Source organism: Coregonus clupeaformis, unplaced genomic scaffold (genome assembly GCF_020615455.1).
Source record: "Coregonus clupeaformis isolate EN_2021a unplaced genomic scaffold, ASM2061545v1 scaf0186, whole genome shotgun sequence".
NCBI lineage: Eukaryota > Metazoa > Chordata > Actinopteri > Salmoniformes > Salmonidae > Coregonus > Coregonus clupeaformis.
Genome location: NW_025533641.1, coordinates 223,855 through 247,963, shown reverse-complemented (window position 1 = coordinate 247,963; position 24,109 = coordinate 223,855). Strand labels below are relative to the sequence as shown.

Below are 24,109 nucleotides of genomic sequence, written 5' to 3'. Positions count from 1 at the left end.
TATTGCCCAGCAACAGCCCCGAAACCTGAAGGATCTGGAGAAGGTCTGCATGGAGGAGTGGGCCAAAATCCCTGCTGCAGTGTGTGCAAACCTGGTCAAGACCTACAGGAAACGTATGATCTCTGTAATTGCAAACAAAGGTTTCTGTACCAAATATTAAATAAATTGGTCATTTAGCAGACGCTCTTATCCAGAGCGACTTACAGGAGCAATTAGGGTTAAGTGCCTTGCTCAAGGGCACATCGACAGATTTTTCACCTAGTCGGCTTGGGGATTAGAACCAGCGACCTTTCGGTTACTGGTACAACACTCTTAACCACTAAGCTACCTGCCGCCCAGATATTAAGTTCTGCTTTTCTGATGTATCAAATACTTATGTCATGCAATAAAATGCAAATTCATTACTTAAAAATCATACAATGTGATTTTCTGGATTATTATTTTTTTTGATTCCGTCTCTCACAGTTGAAGTGTACCTATGATAAAAATGATAGACCTCTACATGCTTTGTAAGTATGAAAACCTGCAAAATCGGCAGTGTATCAAATACTTGTTCTCCCCACTGTAGATCTTCTGCACAGATTCTGTCAGACCTGGTCCCTGACAGTAAATCTCAGTAAGACAAAAATAATGGTGTTCCAAAAAAGGTCCAGTTGCCAGGACCACAAATACAAATTCCATCTAGACACCGTTGCCCTTTAGCACTTAAAAACGATACATACCTCGGCCTAAAACTCAGCACCACAGGTAACTTCCACAAAGCTGTGAACGATCTGAGAGACAAGGCAAGAAGGGACTTCTATGCCATCAAAAGGAACATAAAATTTGACATACCAATTAGGACCTGGCTAAAAATACTTGAATCAGTTATAGAACCCATTGCCCTTTATGGTTGTGAGGTCTGGGGTCCGCTCACCAACCAAGAATTCACAAAATGGGACAAACACCAAATTGAGACTCTGTATGCAGAATTCTGAAAAAAATATCCTCAGTGTACAACAAAAAACACAAAATAATGCATGCAGAGCAGAATTAGGCCGATACCCGCTAATTATCAAAATCCAGAAAAGAGACGTTAAATTCTACAACCACCTAAAAGGAAGCGATTCCCAAACCTTCCATAACAAAGCCATCACCTACAGTGAGATTAACCTGGAGAAGAGTCCCCTAAACAAGCTGGTTCTAGGGCTCTGTTCACAAACACAAACAGACCCCACAGAGCCCCAGGACAGCAACAAAATTAGACCCAACCAAATCATGAGAAAACAAAAAGATAATTACTTGACACATTGGAAAGAATCAACAAAAAAACAGAGCAAACTAGAATGCTATTTGGCCCTAAACAGAGAGTACACAGTGGCAGAATACCTGACCACTGTGACTGACCCAAACTTAAGGAAAGCTTTGACTATGTACAGACTCAGTGAGCATAGCCTTGCTATAGAGAAAGGCCGCTGTAGGCAGACCTGACTCTCAAGAGAAGACAGGCTATGCTATATCTATTGGGTGAAATACCACAGTGTGCCATCACAGCAGCAAGATTTGTGACCTGTTGCCACAAGAAAAGGGCAACCAGTGAAGAACAAACAACATCGTAAATACAACCCATATTTATGTTTATTTATTTTCCCTTCTGTATTTTCTATTTGCACATATTATGACATTTGAAATATCTTTATTCTTTTGGAAGTTTTGTGAGTGTAATGTTTACTGTCATTTTTTAAAATAGTTTATTTCACTTTTGTTTCACATATATTTCCCATGCCAATAAAGCCCTTAAATGGAATTGAATTGAATTGAATTGAAAGAGGGAGACAGAGAAACGAGAAAGAGAGATCGAGAAAGAAAGATCGAGACAGAGAGAGCGCGAGAGCGAGAGCGAGAGCGAGAGCGAGAGCGAGAGCGAGAGCGAGAGAGAGAGAGAGAGCGAGAGCGAGAGAGAGAGAGCGAGAGAGAGAGAGAGAGAGAGAGAGAGCAGTCATGGCTCCTTGCCTCCTTGGTCAACTGTCTTCCTACCATAAACTATCGAGGATTGAAGTGTGATGGGGTAAACCTGACGACTGTGCTTTAAATAAGACCTATACTGCAGCAGACATTGAGGGCCTCCAGTCGTATCACACTTCCTGAGGGGCCTCAGGGGCCCTTCCAGTATAAGTGGCACTAATAGGCGCCACGTTTGACATCGTCATAGAAACAAGACGGACCGGGATTGACACTGCTAATGAGGGCCCCTCCCTCCCCTTACCAGACATGTCAATCACAGTGGTAATTATTTATCATCCCCCACACCCATCCTTCTATCCCCTCCCTGGATCCACCGCTGAATCAGAGAATCAGAGGCTCCGAAGGGGGGGGGGGTTAAGATTGTTGGCAGAAAGCTAACACACACACACACACACCGCTAGGCTAACAGAAAGGAGCAGCATCATCATGACCATTACATTACCTAAATCATCTAGCTAACACTCCCTCCCTCCATCTCTTCCTCCCTCCCTCCTACCACTCACTCATTCAAAAGCTATTTATAGCTCTGAGTAAGTAGGGAATCAGATAGTTCATCATTGGGCTGTTGTTGATTTGTAGGCCTACCACTGAGTATGAATTGTGTTAGGCAAGTTTGGATGTTCTGTAATATTCAGTGTTGAAGTTCATACCTCTGGGAGATGGATTGAATCAAAAACCTAACACTAAATGGCTAAGTTAAACCCAACTGGAAGTTAGAGAAAAAAATTGTTTGAAGGAAAGATTGTCCAGATTGAATCCAACTGACACTCACATTTCTCCCATTAGGTTAAAGTGGGAAGCAGGATTTTTGAAAAACAGTATATAATTGATTTGAGAGAACAAAAGAAAGAGAGAGAAACCGAGAGAAAGAGTGAGAAAGAGAAAGTGAGAGAATACTGACAAGAGGCAATTAATTATTTGACGAGACCAGGGAGAAGAGTAAAATACTGTTGCTTTCACTCAGTCTCTCTGTTCCCTGTTGAGCTCAAAGTACTTAGTGAATGATTCATCTTTTAGAGTCTTTGAGGCCACTGGGCTTCTGAAGCCCAACACTCCAGGGTATGTGACAACAATACTTGTGATTCCTACAAAGTACTTTGGTCAGAATGATATCTGCAGTCTTTTTCAGAGGAACTCAGAGGAATGGTGTGTAAAAAAGAAAAAAGAAAAAAAAAGAAAAAAAAAGAAAGAAGAAAGAAGGAAAAAAGAAAATTAAAAAAATTAAAATTAAAAAGATAAAAGAAAAAATACTAAATACAAAATACAAAATAAAATAGAAAATAGAAAATAGAAAAAAAGATTAACATTCATTGTTAATCTTGTGTCAATCTAAGCTATATAATAAAAAAATCCCCATCAACATCCGTCAGTTTTACTAAAGGTGCGTCTCAATCCATTGCATCTGCCAGTGTCGCACTTCCACATCCGCGGTGAAAGGTGGCTGAGCTAAAGCGGTGTTTGTCAGACCATGAGACATCCCTAAAATCGGTCTTCTCATGAAAACGTCTGTAGCATCCGAATGGTTTGACCTAAAAAACTATTATGACCACTCTATGAAAAGGGGAGACTCACGAACACGATGGCGCACTCTGTCTAGTGTCATGGGACTCGTCTGAAGGTAACCGGTACCGGTTTTTAAAAGACGTATGGAAGTATGAAGGTAGTTTTGTGCCTACCCAAAAAAGGGGTTAAATACTGTATGTGTAAAATATATATATATATATTTCCTGAGTTTTATATATATCTCCTAGATTTAGGACAGACACTTTCTTGTTCTTTTTTTTTTTTACTGTCCTTTTTGCCATTTATTAATGTGTTATTTAGTGCATTTCTATGGGCTTTAGTAGTAAAGGCCAAAATCTATATTTTATCATATCATTTCTTTGATACCTAAAGTGGTCCTAAAATCAAAATCAAATAGCTAAATACCTAAATGATCCATAGTATGACCATCTTAAAACAATTCCATATGTCAGTTTAGCACCCCCCCTAGTTAGTCACTGGGTATGACCATCAATTTCAATACTAAGCCCATTTTGTAAACAGTTATCACACATGTTAGGAGCAGCAGTAGTAGTAACATTGGTAATAACTGCTGACTCTGAAGATCAGACCCATATCTCACTCCTCTACCTTCCTCCATCACACCTGCCAGTGTCTGGGTGATAAACTGGGTATTCATCCTGAGAAAGATGGGGGAAAAGGAGGGGGTACGATCCGCAATGAATATTAATGTGATGACAATGATTGTTAATGTGATGACAATTTATGTTAATGCGATGACAATTAATGTTAATGCAATGACAATGAATGCGATGACACACACATACACATGTGCGCAGACACAAACACACACGCCACCCCCTCCAGACACACAGACACACACACACACACACACACAGTGAACACTTACCTCGTACAGGTCCAGCATCTGGTTGCCCCCCAGGCCACGGGTAGTCTTAACGTTCTCCATGGCCAGGGTGAAGAGGATGCCCCGGGTGTCGGAGAGGTACAGGTTGTAGGTGTCGTTCTGGTTCCACTCCTGCACCGCCGCAAAGACCTGGTGCTCGTCTGTGCTGACGATGTGGAGGTCCTGGTGGCAGAGGATGGGGGATTGGAGAGTTTAGAGGATTTATCAAGAGATGATGGATCACATGGGTGGGGGTTGTAACAAGCTGTCGAGTACGTGTTGGGTGTCAGAAGATCAGGTCTGGTGTGCATATGGAATGTTTAACACTATAGCTGCCCATGTACTCTACACACCATATGTGACCCGTTTCAGGAAACAAGGCGTATGTCGCGGGTCACTACTTCACAGGTGAGCCATTTGAACGTACATTTAAAAAAAATTCTAAATGCGTTTTTGGGCAGAAATATCTTCTTGAACATGTGAACTTTCATGTGCCTTAATAACAAACTTGTATGCCATCTGTAAATACGAATACAATTGTTAAATTACGAGCCTAGTTGGTTTAGCCAAAGAAAAAGACAGCAACCTTCCCGCTAGCCGTGATTTGCTGAGATAATGAGTGGGCTGGACATGCCGAGAGATGAGTTTGGATTGGTCTGCCATATAGCACAATTCTGTCTATTTGAGCTGGTCAGTATGTATAGGTAATCCTGTCTAACGTGGCTTTAAAAAAAAATATTGTGTTGCTCTCCACTTTCTGGAGGACCGAGTTTTGAAATCAGTGGAATTCGAGTATGATAGCTAAGAAGATGGAGAAAACACCTGTCTCCGGATTACATCTTCAAACTAAGGGCAACCATGGCATCTGACAGGAGACGCATTTATCCATGAATGATGTATACGGGTAAGATAGTCTAGCTAGCTACATTTTCAGATATTACACATTTCTAATTTTGACAGAAAGAGCAATTTGCTTGTCTAGTTATAGCCTAATGTTAGCTAGCTAACATTGAACCTGGTTGGTTAGCTACCTGCAGATTCATGCAGGGTAGTAACATCATGAGTTGTGATTATGGTTCATTGTTTACCTAGCTAGCTAGCTAACATTAGCTGGCTGGCTTGCTAGCTAATGTTACGTGTATGACCTTATTATTCGTATCTCAGAGCCATTTGCTTAGCTAGCTATAGCCTAATGTTAGCTAGCTGACATTGAACCTGGTTGGTTAGGTACCTGCAGATTCATGCAGGGTAGTAACGTCATGAGTTGTGATTATGGTTCATTGTTTATCTAGCTAGCTAGCTACGTGTCTTCACAAAAGACTCCACTATGCAAGTAACCATTTCGGGTGCGTTCGTAAATTCAGTCTGGCCATCTACTCCGATTTCAGAGCACTCTCATCTGAGTTTGCCAGAGCGCAGAATAACTGATGAATTTACGAACGCTCAACACCCGTTGAATATGGCCGGTGTCAGTAAACATCGGCAAAAAAGCATAATTAAATTGTTGCCAGCAGCACAGTTACAGTCACCAACGCTCTGGATAACATGAAAACAGCCTAACCAGCTCTGCTAGGGCGATTAAAATGGTCAGAGTGGGGTGTTCTCTCATTATGTGTCTGGAAGTAGCTAGCAAGCTAGCCAATGTTAGTCAGTTAGCTTGGGTGCTTGACTGCCGTTGTGAGGTCAGAACGTTCGGATCAACCCTACTCATCGGCCAGAGCATCCGGTGTGCGCTCTGAACGCTCCGAGAGCAACAAGTTTTGAATTTACGAACAGACAATTTGACAGCACAGTTGCAGTCACGAACCCTCGGATCAACCCTTGAAGAGATTGGTGGGGCTAAAGCTTAAGAGGGTGTGAACGATGCTGAATGGGTGTAGACAAAGAAGGGCTCTCCAGTAGTAACACCAAAATATTCATAGGCCATTTTCTCAAAAGTGAGTTTACAAGTTTATCAACATTCAAAGCAAAATGACTTTCCCATTGTTCCTGAACTGTAGTGTATGATATACCATTTTGTAGCTCTGAGTCTCTACTTTTATCCAATGTAAAAAACACAATTTCAAATTTTGCTACGTAAGACCGATTTGAGCCCGTCGGTCACATATAGTGTCTTTTAACAGCTGCAATTGTGTAGTAATGCTACAGATATTTCTAGAGCTAAATCCTTTTGTTACAGGGAGAAAACAAGGGGGTAAATTGTTGGTTACTTCAAATCAAATCACATTTTATTTGTCAAATGTGCCGTATACAACAGGTGTAGACTTTTCTGTGAAATGCTTACTTACGAGCCCTTTCCCAACAATGCAGAGTTAAAAAGTAAGAAAAATTAGCTAAATAAAAAAAGTATTCAATCTGAATAATTGATCTACTATATGTATCTCCGGAGGCATGTGTTTATCACTGTAAAATGAATGTTGCTTACCTTAGGCAGAGAATATTTCGGCAGTTTGATTTTGAGGAATGGATCCCTCTGGTAGGACACATAGTAGCTGGCCTGTCCTGCTGTAGTAACCTGGAACACATTGAGCCAAGACACTGAGTATTCCCTTTGTGTTCACTTCTATAATTTGTCCATGTTGCACATCAGTGACTCATTGTTGTCAACATGAATGAACTACTTGGATTAATCTAAAACCTTCATAAATGTATTAATCATTACTCATCTTGCAACCTTCAACCAAGTGAACATGCATGACATTATTTATGATTTAAAGATATACACCGAGTGTACAAAACATTAGGAACATCTTCCTAATATTGAGTTGCACATCCTTTTGCCCTCAGAATAGCCTCAATTCGTTTGGGCATGGACTCTACAATGTATCGAAAGCGTTCCACAGGGATGCTGGCCCATGTTGACTCCAATGCTTCCCACAGTTGTGTCAAGTTGGCTGGATGTCCGTTGGGTGGAGGACCATGTGGGAAACTGTTGAGCGTGAAAAACCCAGCAGCTTTGCAGTCTTGACACACTCAAACCGGTGTGCCTGGCATCTACTACCATACCCTGTTCAAAGGCACTTAAATTATGTTGTCTATGTCATGGAAAGGTGTTCCTAATGTTTTGTACACTCAGGGAGGAACATTGATGCATAAGGAATTTAAATGGCTAGCCAGCATACAGCGGAAACTGGTCCTCTCACGTCCTCTCCTGTTGTCGATTCTCAGTGGCCTGTCTTAGGAAAGTCATCCTTAATGATACCAGCTCCTCGGCAAGTAAACACTCGAGATGTTAGCTGCTGTTAGCCTATGCAGTACAAACACCGCCAGCAGGGAAGAAAGCTTTAGAAACCTTTAATTAGAGCACAGGCTTCAGAGGCTATCAGGATAGGAGAACAATTTTCGGGAACAAAAGTGTGATTGTCCTAGCGTCAGCACAAGGGAGCAATTTATTTAATCCACTTCCTCTTTCGTAAATCCATTAATCGAGAATTTATCCACAAAACAAGCTGCTGGCTTTCTGAGTAGGAAAAGGGGGAGGTGAAATAGGTTCATTATTATATGACAGAACCAATTAGGCCTCTTAGTGTGATTCTAAGTGTACTGGTCAATTGGAGGGAGTGAAGGTGAGGAGAGAGAGAGAGAGAGAGAGAGAGAGAGAGAGAGAGAGAGAGAGAGAGAGAGAGAGAGAGAGAGAGAGAGAGAGAGAGAGAGAGAGAGAGAGAGAGAGAGAGAGAGAGAGAGAAACATTGGGGAGGGAAGATCAGTGGGCACAGTGAGCGTTCGCCAGAAACAGTCCCAAGTGCAACTGAGTTAAGAAGCTCAAAATCGATGGAGAGTAACCAGGGGCGGTTTTGAAATTAAGGAGAAACTGGGATGATGGATTTTTCTTTCCCCCCTTTTGCAGAATCCTTTTGTCTGTGACACAATGCAAGAAAACATTGTAGGTTCCCTGAATTGAAGATGCGGTCGGAGGTTCAAGTTGAGTGGTTGTGGGTTTAGTTAGGGAGACGTATGAGTGTGACCAAACATGGTTGAGGGATCTGGTAGACCACAGATCTATTTTTTCCAACCATTATACTGGCAGGATGAATCCAATCATGTGTAGGGCTAGGAGTCTTCCTGAACATGTGACCTGACTATGAAGTCTTGGCCCTGCGTTGGCTACAATTAGATGCCAGAGTTTTTCCAAGGCATTATGTGTAGGGTAAGTAGTTATTCCTGAACCTCTGACATAGGCTACTAGAGCCTAGAGTTTTCCTGGTTAAAGATTTCTCTTGACAGTGAATAATGAGGCTATTGATTGTCCCTACGAGATATTTACCCAAGTCTACCTCCAAAACCACAAAGAGCATCGACAACAGGAGAGGACGTGAGAGGAGCAGTTTCCGCTGTATGCTGGCTAGCCATTTAAATTCCTTATGCATCAACGTTCCTCCCTGACAATGAAGTATACACTGAGTGTACAAAACATTAGGACTCCAGACCAAACAAATCAAAATATATTTTATATTTGAGATTCTTCAAATAGCCACCCTTTGCCTTGATGACAGCTTTGCACACTCTTGGTATTCTCTCAACCAGCTTCATGAGGTAGTCACCTGGAATGCATTTCAATTAACAGGGGGGTATACAGAAGATAGCCCTATTTGGTAAAAGTCCATATTATGGCAAGAACAGCTTTTTGGTTACTACATGATTACATATGTGTTATTTCATAGTTGTGATGTCATAGACTATTATTCTACAATGTAGGCCTTTGGAGTTACATTTGGATGGAAAAGTTATTTATACTGGACTGGATTGGTGGGATAATTATTCATATTTTCCTGATTACTTATAAATTCATGCGTCCTCATTTGCACAATGTCAAAGTAAATAGTATTCAGGCAGTGGGAGGGAAATTAAAACATAACCCCAAAACCGCACCAGCATTACTTAGAATTCAGGACATTAACATTTCAGATTTGTCTCTCGCACAAATTATGATCCCTAGGTTTCACATCTGAATCAGGACAGTGTGCAAATGCAGACTCTCAAATGAAGGGTCAAACAAAAGGTTTGCATATTTTACATACAGTACCAGTCAAAAGTTTGGACACACCTACTCATTCAAGGGTTTTTCTTTATTTTTATTATTCTTTACATTGTAGAATAATAGTGAAGATATCAAATCTATGAAATAACACATATGGAATCCTGTAGTAACCAAAAAAGTGTTAAACAAATCAAAATATATGGTATATTTTAGATTCTTCAAAGTAGCCACCCTTTGCCTTGAGGACAGCTTTGCACACTCCTGGCATTCTCTCAACCAGCTTCATGAGGACTGCTTTTCCAACAGTCTTGAAGGAGTTCCCACATATGCTGAGCACTTGTTGGCTGCTTATCCTTCACTCTGCATTCCAACTCATCCCAAACCATCTCAATTTGGTTGAGGTCGGGTGATTTTTGAGGCCAGGTCATCTGCTGCAGCACTCCATCACTCTCCTTCTTTGTAAAATAGCCCTTACACAGCCTGGAGTTGTGTTTTGGGTCATTGTCCTGTTGAAAAACAAATGATAGTCCCACTAAGCCCAAACCAGATGGAATGGCATATCGCCGCAGAATGCTGTGGTAGCCATGTTGGTTAAGTGTGCCTTGAATTCTAAATAAATCACAGACGGTGTCACCAGCAAAGAAACCCCTACACCATCACACCTCCTCCTCAGTGCTTCACGGTGGGATCATCCGTTCACCTACTCTGATTCTCACAAAGACACGGCGGTTGGAACCAAAAATCTCACATTTGGACTCATCATACCAAAGGACATATTTCCACATGTCTAATGTCCATTGCTTGTGTTTCTTGGCCCAAGCAAGTCTCTTCTTATTATTGTTGTCCTTTAGTAGTGGTTTCTTTGCAGCCTGATTCACGCAGTCTCCTCTGAACAGTTGATGTTGAGATGTGTCTGTTACTTGAACTCTGTGAAGCATTTATTTGGGCTGCAATCTGAGGTGCAGTTAACTCTAATAAGCGTATCCTCTGCAGCAGAGGTAACTCTGGGTCTTCCTTTCCTGTGGCGGTCATCATGAGAGCCAGTTTCATCATAGCGCTTGATGGTTTTGCAATTTAAATTATTATACAAAATTCTTGCTACCAATAGAATGTTATTTATATGGGGGATACAATTTTCCCAGCTCTGCAGATTTTGCTGCGAAGAGACAGAATCATTAGATCATTTGTTTTGGTACTGTCCATTTGTAGCTTGTTTTTGGACACAGGTCTAGGAATGGCTAAAGGATTGCAATATTTACCTGGAGCTAACCCTGCTGATAGCAATACTGGGTGATCTGAAAAGTCATAGTCAATCGAACAACAATATAATACTACTTTTAGCAAAAATGTTTATTTTCAATTTACAATCTGTAGAAACAATGAGAATAGAAGGGTTCAGAACTTTTGTAAAACATCACAGTACAGTTGAAAAATATATGGCAAATAGAAATCCAATATGGATGGTGTTAAGAGATAGATGGGTGGTGTTGAATGGAGTTGAAGGATGGGACTAATAACAACTAACAACAACTAATAACAACAAGATAACTAATGTAAAGCATACTGTGTCCATAATAAGTATATAGGTTGAGAGCTTTTGTGAAAGAGCACAGTTAGAAATATTCTTATTTTACCTGTATTTAACTAGGCAAGTCAGTTAAGAACAAATTCTTATTTACAATGACAGCCTACACCGGCCAAACCCAGACGACCCTGGGCCAATTGTGCGCCGCCCTATGGGACTCCCAATCACGGCCGGTTGTGGAATCGAACCAGGGAGTCTGTAATGACGCCTCAAGCACTGAGATGCAGTGCCTTAGACCACTGCGCCACTCGGGAGTCCAGATATGGCATATAGAAGCAAACCGGATGGACATCATGAAAATGATCGGAGAGGTTGAGGGTAGAAAAAGTTCAGGAATAAAAACAAACAAAATAGAATGATTGTAAAATTGACTGTGTCCATAAAATGTATATACACTGCTCAAAAAAATTAAGGAAACACTAAAATAACACATCCTAGATCTGAATGAATGAAATAATCTTATTAAATACTTTTTTCTTTACATAGTTGAATGTGCTGACAACAAAATCACACAAAAATGATCAATGGAAATCAAATGTATCAACCCATGGAGGTCTGGATTTGGAGTCACCCTCCAAATTAAAGTGGAAAACCACACTACAGGCTGATCCAACTTTGATGTAATGTCCTTAAAACAAGTCAAAATGAGGCTCAGTAGTGTGTGTGGCCTCCACGTGCCTGTATGACCTCCCTACAACGCCTGGGCATGCTCCTGATGAGGTGGCGGATGGTCTCCTGAGGGATCTCCTCCCAGACCTGGACTAAAGCATCCGCCAACTCCTGGACAGTCTGTGGTGCAACGTGGCGTTGGTGGATGGAGCGAGACATGATGTCCCAGATGTGCTCAATTTGATTCAGGTCTGGGGAACGGGCGGGCCAGTCCATAGCATCAATGCCACCTCTTGCAGGAACTGCTGACACACTCCAGCCACATGAGGTCTAGCATTGTCTTGCATTAGGAGGAACCCAGGGCCAACCGCACCAGCATATGGTCTCACAAGGGGTCTGAGGATCTCATCTCGGTACCTAATGGCAGTCAGGCTACCTCTGGCGAGCACATGGAGGGCTGTGCGGCCCCCCAAAGAAATGCCACCCCACACCATGACTGACCCACCGCCAAACCTGTCATGCTGGAGGATGTTGCAGGCAGCAGAATGTTCTCCACGGCGTCTCCAGACTCTGTCACGTCTGTCACATGCTCAGTGTGAACCTGCTTTCATCTGTGAAGAGCACAGGGCGCCAGTGGCGAATTTGCCAATCTTGGTGTTCTCTGGCAAATGCCAAACGTCCTGCACGGTGTTGGGCTGTAAGCACAACCCCCACCTGTGGACGTCGGGCACTCATACCACCCTCATGGAGTCTGTTTCTGACCGTTTGAGCAGACACATGCACATTTGTGGCCTGCTGGAGGTCATTTTGCAGGGCTCTGGCAGTGCTCCTCCTGCTCCTCCTTGCACAAAGGCGGAGGTAGCAGTCCTGCTGCTGGGTTGTTGCCCTCCTACGGCCTCCTCCACGTCTCCTGATGTACTGGCCTGTCTCCTGGTAGCGCCTCCATGCTCTGGACACTACGCTGACAGACACAGCAAACCTTCTTGCCACAGCTCGCATTGATGTGCTATCCTGGATGAGCTGCACTACCTGAGCCACTTGTGTGGGTTGTAGACTCCGTCTCATGCTACCACTAGAGTGAAAGCACCGCCAGCATTCAAAAGTGACCAAAACATCAGCCAGGAAGCATAGGAACTGAGAAGTGGTCTGTGGTCACCACCTGCAAAACCAGTCCTTTTTTGGGGGTGTCTTGCTAATTGCCTATAATTTCCACCTGTTGTCTATTCCATTTGCAAAACAGCATGTGAAATTTATTGTCAATCAGTGTTGCTTCCTAAGTGGACAGTTTGATTTCACAGAAGTGTGATTGACTTGGAGTTACATTGTGTTGTTTAAGTGTTCCCTTAATTTTTTTTAGCAGTGTAGTATGTATAAGCTGGAAGTAGAGGCCTAAGCATTGTTTTTCACTAGTTTACTCTACTTAGGGAAGGGGTGGTGGGGTTGGAAAGTAATAAAGGGAAAGATATATTTAAAAAAAAGGATATGTATATATGTATGTATATGTATTTATATATACATACATATATACATGTAGTGGGGAAACAAATATTTAGTCAGCCACCAATTGTGCATGTTCTCCCACTGAAAAAGATGAGAGAGGTCTGTAATTTTCATCATAGGTACACGTCAACTATGACAGTCAAATTCAGGAAAAAATATCCAGAAAATCAGATTGTAGGATTGTTAATGAATTTATTTGCAAATTATGGTGGAAAATAAGTATTTAGTCACCTACAAACAAGCAAGATTTCTGGCTCTCACAGACCTATAACTTCTTCTTTAAGAGGCTCCTCTGTCCTCCACTCGTTACCTGTATTAATGGCACATGTTTGAGCTTGTTATCAGTATAAAAGACACCTGTCCACAACCTCAAACAGTCACACTCCAAACTCCACTATGGCCAAGACCAAAGAGCTGTCAAAGGACACCAGAAACAAAATTGTAGACCTGCACCAGGCTGGGCAGACTGAATCTGCAATAGGTAAGCAGCTTGGTTTGAAGAAATCAACTGTGGGAGCAATTATTAGGAAATGGAAGACATACAAGACCACTGATAATCTCCCTCGATCTGGGGCTCCACACAAGATCTCACCCCGTGCGGTCAAAATGATCACAAGAACGGTGAGCAAAAATCCCAGAACCACACGGGGGGACCTAGTGAATGACCTGCAGAGAGCTGGGACCAAAGTAACAAAGCCTACCATCAGTAACACACTACGCCGCCAGGGACTCAAATCCTGCAGTGCCAGACGTGTCCCCCTGCTTAAGCCAGTACATGTCCAGGCCCGTCTGAAGTTTGCTAGAGTGCATTTGGATGATCCAGAAGAGGATTGGGAGAATGTCATATGGTCAGATGAAACCAAAATAGAACTTTTTGGTAAAAACTCAACTCGTCGTGTTTGGAGGACAAAGAATGCTGAGTTGCATCCAAAGAACACCATACCTACTGTGAAGCATGGGGGTGGAAACATCATGCTTTGGGGCTGTTTTTCTGCAAAGGGACCAGGACGACTGATCCGTGTAAAGGAAAGAATGAATGGGGCCATGTATCGTGAGATTTTGAGTGAAAACCTCCTTCCATCAGCAAGGGCATTGAAGATGAAACGTGGCTGGGTCTTTCAGCATGACAATGATCCCAAACACACTGCCCGGGCAACGAAGGAGTGGCTTCGTAAGAAGCATTTCAAGGTCCTGGAGTGGCCTAGCCAGTCTCCAGATCTCAACCTCATATAAAATCTTTGGAGGGAGTTGAAAGTCCGTGTTGCCCAGCGACAGCCCCAAAACATCACTGCTCTAGAGGAGATCTGCATGGAGGAATGGGCCAAAATACCAGCAACAGTGTGTGAAAACCTTGTGAAGACTTACAGAAAATGTTTGACCTGTGTCATTGCCAACAAACGGTATACACCAAAGTATTGAGAAACTGTTGTTATTGACAAAATACTTATTTTCCACCATAATTTGCAAATAAATTCATTAAAAATCCTACAATGTGATTTTCTGGAATTTTTTTTCTCATTTTTTCTGTCATAGTTGACGTGTACCGATGATGAAAATTACAGGCCTCTCTCATCTTTTTAAGTGGGAGAACTTGCACAATTGGTGGCTGACTAAATACTTTTTTCCCCCCACTGTATATATATATATATATTTGCGGGAAAAAAAAGAAAAAAAAAGGAAAGAAAGGTGGTTACTACATGATTCCATATGTGTTATTTCATAGATTTCATATCTTCAATATTATTCTACAGTGTAAGGAATAGTAAAAATTAAGAAAAAACCTTGAATGAGTAGGTGTGTCCAAACTTTTGACTGGTACTGTATGTCATGTCTTTTCTTGATACAGAATGTGTCTAAATAGTTTTTTTGACAATATAAATTATGGAAACAGTTAGAAATAAAATACCCATGCAGCATAGAGACTGGTCAAGGATCAGAGGTGAGAATGACATAAATACCAAATACACTGTACATATTCAGATTGCAAAATGAACAATTAATATCCTTTGTGTCTTTCAATGGTGCCCATTTCTATCCTAATCAAGAACATACTACCGTTAATACAATGTGTCAATATAACAATTAATCATATTTAATTTTTATGATTTACAGTTGAATCGCTCTATCATACCATTTACTCACACGTGAGAATCAACCAGTTGTTGCATGTGGTGCTGTAAATATGCAAATCTCCTCCCAGTCCTAGCCAAACCAAGTTGTGCGTAACACATAACACATGCCCATATCACTCAAGGCTAACGATGCGCATCCTATGCAATGCATCATGGTCTACATACAATATGGTACAATCTATTCTCCTCAGACAGAGCCTTACCTGAATAAACATATAGTCATCTTGGACCACCAGTGAGCTGATGTCAATGTATCCAGGGAAGGGGTAGTTTCTGTTGGGCTCTGAGCACGTTAGAGCCCGGCATGTTACATACTGTATACCTGCAAGATGAGGAGATAGAGATTACTGGATATCTGGATTCACCCAGCTGTGGATCATGCCCCCTATTCCTGGGAACGTGAGGATGCCTAGAAACCGAGGCTATATGTCTGTATGAATTGAACTTGAGGGCACTTTTGTATGGTTTGTGATTGACATACAATAGAGGAGATAGCGTTAAACTTGTGACAGTATACTGACTGTGTGTATATATATATATAACTTTGTCATTTGACCAGTATGTTGTGACTTCAATTCTATAATGGTGATTGTTTCATACATGGTAAAGCCTGGTAAAGTTCTATGTTTGTCACTATTCAACATGATCAACTATGATCATTCTCTGTGTACAGAAAACTAAACTGTCTCTGATTCCGGGGCTCTAACAACAGCAGCAGCAGATAGCTAGAATAAACAATCTCACAATTTCACCTATGGAGGACATTGGGTGGCGTTGCCGGGGGGAGTTATGGAGCTGACACTCCCAGAGTTAGAGGGATGAGAGGGAAAGGCCATATTAATCAAGTATCAAGCACTGCATTTATCAGTGGGGTAATCCATTGTCGCTCCCCTAGGACACGACGCTCTAAACCCAGGGTGCAATTTATTCCTTGACAGACTGTCACTCTCGTCTATCGTTCGTTCGAGGGCTGTAATTGGACTGCAAATGTGGGGGCCTTTCTCTGCTGTGTGTGTGACAGAGAGAGAGAAAGAGAGGTGTGTGTGTGTGTGTGTCTGGTGCTACTCACGTCCGTTAGGGGTGTGTGCCTCCATGTGAACCAGATCTGACTCCTTGTCTAGACCCGTTACAGACCTGGATTAAAGAAGAGGAGGAGAGAAGGAAGGATGAAGAGGAGGAGGGGAGACAGAGAGAAGAAGAGGAGGAGAGAAGGAAGGATGAAGAGGAGGAGGGGGAAGGAGGGGTAAAGTAATGAGAAGAAGGGAAGAGGAGGAGGGAAGAAGGCAATAAATAGAGGGAGATGAGTCTCAGCAGGGATATTCCACTCCAGATACAGACGTCTCTTTTCAGCGTTGTCTCAACAATGATGGCAATAAAATAGCAATGCCTTTCCATGTGAGGACGTTCTCCCCAGAGATGTGTCACAAAATGTCACATTACCCTTAGCAACCACCACAGTAACAGCCAGGCGCTGTGGGTTTGTTATTTTACCAAGAAGTGGTATCTGTCACAAAATAGTAAATATGCAGCAACCTAAATATGGTATTTATTTTGTCAGGCACTGTACACCGGCAAGGCTGTGCCATATAATTCAAGTTAGAGTCACTGTACTGTGTATCACCGTATTATATCATTTTATTGGGTATAGCGGATTACCTTGGACAGATATGGCGTTCCTATAGTGTGATGCATGTCATTCCTGGTGGTGCCAGACTGATCAACTCATTGTCTGTAAGCATGGATTGAGGGGCCGGGGGTACTAATACTCAGGGCCAGAGTTTAAACTCCATGAAGGTGTTGGATCGAGGATGAATCAAGCAAATTATTTAGGATATGTGATGAAAAGTAGACCCCAGATTTATGTTGATGTGGACATAGCTGGCATAGCTGGTGGCAGCTCGACACACACACACACACACACACACACACACACACACACACACACACACACACACACACACATACAAACACACACAAACACATACACAGCATCCCCTACATCTCTAGGAAGGAAAGCAATGAGGCAAAATAAATTCAGAGCTACAGTTGTGATGAGTGTGCACTGCGGTTGGCAGTTGGGGGTGAGGTGTGAGGGTGGACTTGATTAGAAGAGAGGCGACAGGGACTTCCTGGGTGCTCTATTACTCATGCCACTGCGCACAAATTATTATACTGTATCTTCCTATTTTATGTATTTACAGTGCCTTCAGAAAGTATTCACACCCCTTGACTTTTTCCACATTTTGTTGTGTTACAAAGTGGGGTTAGAATGGATTTAATTGTAATCTAAACAAAATACTCTGTAATGTCAAAGTGGAAGAACAATTAAAATAAAACACTAATATATCTTGATTAGATAAGTATTCAACCCCCTGAGTCAATACATATTGGAATCGCCTTTGGCAGCGATTACAGCTGTGAGTCTTTCTGGGTAAGTCTCTAAGAGCTTTGCACACCTGGATTGTACAATATTTGCCCATTATTCTTTTAAAAAATTATTCAAGCTCTGTCAAGTTGGTTGTTGATCATTGCTAGACAGCCATTTTCAAGTCTTGCCATAGACCTTCAAGACAATTTAAGTCACTTAGGAACATTCAATGTTGTCTTGGTAAGCAACTCCAGTGTAAATTTGGCCTTGTGTTTTAGGTAATTGTTGTGCTGAAAGGTGAATTTGTCTCCCTTTTCCTCTAGGATGTTTCCTGTGCTTAGCTCTATTCCGTTTCTTTTTATCCTAAAAAAACTCCCTAGTCCTTGCCGACGACAAGCATACCCATAACATGATGTAGTCACCACCATGCTTGAAAATATGAAGAGTGGTTCTCTGGGAACTGAGTTAGGAAGGGCGCCATAATTAATAACTGTACCATGCTCAAAGGGATATTCAATGTATGCTTTTTTTTGTTTCCCATCCACCAATAGGCGCCTTTCTTTGCGAACCATTGGAAAACCTCACTGGTCTTTGTGGTTGAATCTGTGTTTGAAATTCACTGCTCGACTGAGTGACTACAGAGATGGGGTAGTCATTAAAAAAATCATGTTAAACACTATTATTGCCATGCAACTTATTATGTGACTTGTTAAGCAAATATTTACTCCTGAACTTATTTAGGTTACTGATTGCAGTCTGCCAGTTTGGCTTTATACATAGCTTGGGCTTTGTCGAGTAAGGCTTAAACTATGTATTTAGATTGTAGTTAGGTACTATAGGTAGGCATCGTGGGCTGTATATTATTAAGTAGTATAGGTAGGCATCGTGGGCTGTTGTGGGTAGCTGTTGTGTAGTTATTGTAGGTTACTTTTGTATTCGGCGGTGCCGGGTGTAGCACGAAGCTAGCTAGCTAACTCACCTCCTGGATTAGCTGGCGAGTTGCTATTAGCAACGGTTGCAACTAAAAACAATATCCTTTTAGCCAGCTACATTCGTTCGCAGCGACGCCGTTTTTCAAACAAAGTCAACACAGTAGCCATTGCTAGCCAGCCAACACTACCAGCTGGCTGTACTGTGGTAGCTAAATACAATATCTTTGTGCTAGCTACCCAACGTTTAATCATTGCTGCGTTATGAAAGGTAAGCTTGGCTTCTTATATGGTGTTGAGTTAAGCTTAAACCATGTATTTAGATTGTAGGTAGGTATTGTAGTTTGGTATTATAGGTAGCTTACTCAGGTAGTTATTGAAGGTTATTGTAGGTAATTATTGTAGGTAAGGACTGTATTCGGCGGACCCCGGCGAAGCACGAGGCTAGCTTACCCACTACTTGGACCAACAAAGCTAGCTAGCTAGCTAGCGGGTAGCTACTGGTAACTTTTTGCAACTGTGGTTAATTGTTTCCAATGTTATTTCATGCTTAAGAGTACCTGTGATTGAGCCAGCTAGCTGCTACCATTCAGCTGTTTTTCTAACCTCATCCGAGGCATTAACGTTAGGTGGTTGGTAGCTGCTGTACTTAATTACAGCTACTGATAACAGTCTGCTGTAGTTTACAACAATTCTAATTTCTAAAGTGGAAGTTGGGAGAGTTTTACTCGGGTGGTTCAGTGAAACAATTATAGTTTCTGAGGTGGAAGTTGGGAGAGTTATATATATATATATATATTATTTATTTTTTGGTGAGGGAGGCCTGCTCTCTCCTTTCCCTGATGTTTAGTTCATTTCATTCCGATCTCCTCTGCATTATTGTAGCCATCTGCTGCAGCCTGTCAACTATGCCTCTGCCTATCCCTGTTCTCTCCTCTCCGCACAGGCTACACAAACGCCTCACACCGCGTGGCTGCTGCCTCTCTAACCTGGTGGTCCCTGCACGCACCACACACCTGGAGTTCCAGGTCTCAGGCAGCCTCTGGAACTGCCGTTCTGCCGCCAACAAGGCTGACTTCATCCCAGCCTATGCTACCCTCCAGTCCCTCGACTTCCTGGCGCTGACGGAAACATGGATTACCACTGAAAACACTGCTACTCCTACTGCTCTCTCCTCGTCTGACTATGGGTTCTCGCATACCCCGAGAGCATCTGGTCAGAGGGGTGGTGGCACAGGAATCCTCATCTCTCCCAAGTGGTCATTCTCAATTTTTCCCCTAACCCATCTGTCTATCTCCTCATTTGAATTCCACGCTGTCACAGTCACTAGCCCATTTAAGCTTAATATCCTTGTCATCTATCGCCCTCCAGGTTCCCTTGGAGAGTTCATCAATGAGCTTGACGCCTTGATAAGTTCCTTTCCTGAGGATGGCTCACCCTTCACAGTTTTGGGGGGATTTCAACCTCCCCCACGTCTACATTTGACTCATTTCTCTCTGCCTCCTTCTTTCCACTCCTCTCCTCTTTTGACCTCACCCTCTCACCATCCCCCCCCACTCACAAGGCAGGCAATACGCTTGACTTCATCTTTACTAGATGTTGCTCTTCTACTAATCTCACTGCAACTCCCCTCCATGTCTCCGACCACTACTTTGTATCCTTTTCTCTCTCGCTCTCCTCCAACACTACTCACTCTGCCCCTACACAGATGGTAACGCGCCGCCACAACCTTCGCTCTCTCTCTCCCACTACTCTCTCCTCTTCCATCCTATCATCTCTTCCCTCTGCTCAATCCTTCTCCCTCCAATCTCCTGATTCTGCCTCATCAACCCTCCTCTCCTCCCTTTCTGCATCCTTTGACTCCCTGTGTCCCCTATCCTCCCGGCCGGCTTGGTCCTCCCCTCCAGCTCTGTGGCTTGATGACTCATTGCGAGCTCACAGAACAGAGCTCCGGGCAGCTGAGCGGAAATGGAAGAAAACTAAACTCCCTGCCGACCTGGCATCTTTTCACTCCCTCCTCTCTACATTTTCTTCATCTGTTTCTGCTGCTAAGGCCACTTTCTACCACTCTAAATTCCAAGCATCTGCCTCTAACCCTAGGAAGCTCTTTGCCACATTCTCCTCACTGCTGAATCCCCCCCACCCCCTCCTCCCTCTCTGTGGATGACTTTGTCAACCACTTTGAAAAGAAGGTTGACGACATCCGATCCTCGTTTGTTAAGTCTAATGACACTGCTGGTCCTGCTCACACTGCCCTACCCTATGCTTTGACTTATTTCTCCCCTCTCTCTCCAGATAAAATCTTGCGATTAGTGACTGCAGGCCGCCCAACAACCTGCCCGCTTGACCCCATCCCCTCCTCTCTTCTCCAGACCATCTCCGGTGACCTTCTCCCCTACCTCACCTCGCTGATCAACTCATCCTTGACCGCTGGCCATGTCCCTTCCGTCTTCAAGAGAGCGAGAGTTGCACCCCTTCTCAAAAAACCAACACTCGATCCCACTGATGTCAACAACTACAGACCAGTATCCCTTCTTTCTTTTCTTTCCAAAACTATTGAGCGTGCCGTCTTTAGCCAACTCTCTTGCTATCTCTCTCAGAATGACCTTCTTGATCCAAACCAGTCAGGTTTCAGGACTGGTCATTCAACTGAGACTGCTCTTCTCTGTGTCACGGAGGCTCTCCGCACTGCTAAAGCTAACTCTCTCTCCTCTGCTCTTGTCCTTCTAGACCTGTCTGCTGCCTTTGATACAGTGAACCATCAGATCCTCCTCTCCACCCTCTCCGAGCTGGGCATCTCCGGCGCGGCTCACTCCTGGATTGCGTCCTACCTGACCGGTCGCTCCTACCAAGTGGCGTGGCGAGAAGCTGTCTCCGCACCACGTGCTCTCACCACTGGTGTCCCCCAGGGCTCAGTTCTAGGCCCTCTCCTTTTCTCCCCTATACACCAAGTCACTTGGCTCTGTCATATCCTCACATGGCCTCTCCTATCATTGCTACGCTGACGATACACAACTAATCTTCTCCTTTCCCCCTTCTGATAACCAGGTGGCGAATCGCATCTCTGCATGTCTGGCCGACATATCAGTATGGATGACGGATCACCACCTCAAGTTGAACCCTGGCAAGACGGAGCTGCTCTTCCTCCCGGGGAAGGACTGCCCGTTCCATGATCTCGCCATCACGGTTGACAACTCCGTTGTGTCCTCCTCCCAGAGTGCGAAGAGCCTTGGCGTGACCCTGGACAACACCCTGTCGTTCTCCGCTAACATCAAGGCGGTGACCCGATCCTGCAGGTTCATGCTCTACAACATTCGGAGAGTACGACCCTGCCTTACACAGGAAGCGGCACAGGTCCTAATCCAGGCACTTGTCATCTCCCGTCTGGATTACTGCAACTCGCTGTTGGCTGGGCTCCCTGCCTGTGCCATTAAACCCCTACAACTCATCCAGAATGCCGCAGCCCGTCTGGTGTTCAACCTTCCCAAGTTCTCTCACGTCACCCCCCTCCTCCGCACACTCCACTGGCTTCCAGTTGAAGCTCGCATCCGTTACAAGACCATGGTGCTTGCCTATGGAGCAGTGAGGGGAACGGCACCTCCGTACCTTCAGGCTCTGATCAGTCCCTACACCCAGGCGAGGGCATTGCGTTCATCCACCTCTGGCCTGCTGGCTCCCTTCCTCTGCGGAAGCATAGTTCCCGCTCAGCCCAGTCAAAGCTGTTCGCTGCTCTGGCACCCCAATGGTGGAACAAGCTCCCTCACGACGCCAGGACAGCGGAGTCACTCACCACCTTCCGGAGACATTTGAAACCCCACCTCTTTAAGGAACACCTGGGATAGGATAAAGTAATCCTTCTACCCCCCAAAAAAAAAAAAAAAAAAAGTATAATTGTAAAGTGGTTATCCCACTGGCTATAGGGTGAATGCACCAATTTGTAGTCGCTCTGGATAAGAGCGTCTGCTAAATGACGTAAATGTGCCCTTGAGCAAGGCACTTAACCCTAATTGCTCCTGTAAGTCGCTCTGGATAAGAGCGTCTGCTAAATGACTAAAATGTAATGTAAATGTAGGTTTGCCATAATAAAGGGGTTGAATACTTATTGACTCAAGACGTTTCAGCTTTTCATTTTTAATCAGTGGTTGGAACTGACATTATTTTCCAATCGTTTCATTCTGAATAGAACCGACCAGCATAATAAAGTTCTGAACCGGTTCGAACAACATTTAGCTCGACATTAAATTACTTCACCAAGCAGTGTGGATAGAGCAGCTTTCTGTGGATTGGGTAAGCAATTTAATCTGTATAGAAAAGTCGTTAAGAGCAAATTGTATTTTGCTGTAACAGTATGGTTTAATCATAATGAAAGACAAACACACACACTGTGCTGCCAGTCACAGTGTAGGGCGCAAGAAGCAACTAAACATTTTAGGGTGAGGAGAGAGCAAGAGAGGATGTAGGAAGCTTGCCTTGAAGCGCTGGGCATGCATGATCTGAATTAGGCCTACAGAATTATACCTACCGAGGAGCAGCTTCTATGGAGGAACTTTGAATGTCTTTGATCTTCCAAATTGTTTTAACGTTGGACCAGAGTAAACATTAGCTATCTAACAAGCTTATGTGTGCAGAGCAGCACTAGAATTAAAAACATGTCTTACCTTTATGTAGTTAATAAATCCAATATGAAACGTGATAACTATAGTATCCTTAACTAGCATTGAAAAAGTAAATCCATTCTTCTCTAATTAAACATTTCTCCCTAATTTCTTAATTATGCTTGTAACGTCGTCAGTAGGCTACAGTAACCTATGCTTCAGAGGGGAGGGGAAGGTAGCCTACACACACACGCACACCCACTGGCAAAGATTTCCAGTTGCCAGGCAGACTCTGGAATAAGTTTGAGTGATAGAGTGAGGGCTTTGCATAGGCGCTTTATTGCGATTTTTGTGGGACTGGACAAAAATGCCCGTAATGTAAAATAACGTTATTAACCGGTTCCCATGCTTTTAAAATAACAGTTCTGAAACAGTAAAGATCACTTTCGTTTTCGGTTCGGGTTCTGTTCCTCAAATAATTTAGTATTTTTTTCCAGTTTTCTGTTCTGTTCCCTGAACCGGTTCCAACCCTTGCTTGTAATTAAGTTGTATGTTGTCTAGATCAGTGACACAAAATCTAAATGTTATCCTTTTTAAATGCAGGCTGCAACACAACAAAATGTGGAAAAAGTCAAGGGATGTGAATACTTTCTGAAAGCACTGTATGTATGTATGTATGTATCAGAGGAGGCTGGTGGGAGGAGATTTAGTAGGATGGGCTCATTGTAATGGCAGGAATGGAATTAATGGAATGGTATCAAACACATCAAACATATGGAAACCACGTCTGACACCGTTCCATTTATTCCATTCCATTACAATGAGCCCGTCCTCCTATAGCTCCTCCCACCAGCCTCCTCTGGTATGTATGTATGTATGTATGTATGTAGGTATAGTATGTATGGATATACAATTTCTAACCCCCAATGAAAAAAATATGATTGTTTAGATAGGCGCAATTGCCATGATATCAGTTTACTGCATCTGAGAAATGAACCA

General features: G+C 43.1%; 1 protein-coding gene across 2 annotated transcripts in view; it reads right to left on the bottom strand.

Moving 5' to 3' along the window:
- Positions 1-24,109, bottom strand: part of LOC121533084 (VPS10 domain-containing receptor SorCS3) — a 225,098-nt gene that overhangs the window by 56,266 nt on the left and 144,723 nt on the right. For both annotated transcript variants that reach the window (XM_041838846.2, XM_041838847.2), the window contains exons 6-9: positions 16,288-16,352; positions 15,422-15,540; positions 6,840-6,929; positions 4,418-4,597 (exon numbers count right to left, since the gene is read on the bottom strand). In XM_041838846.2, the coding sequence (XP_041694780.1) occupies positions 4,418-4,597; positions 6,840-6,929; positions 15,422-15,540; positions 16,288-16,352 (454 nt within the window). The remainder of the gene's footprint in view (positions 1-4,417; positions 4,598-6,839; positions 6,930-15,421; positions 15,541-16,287; positions 16,353-24,109) is intronic.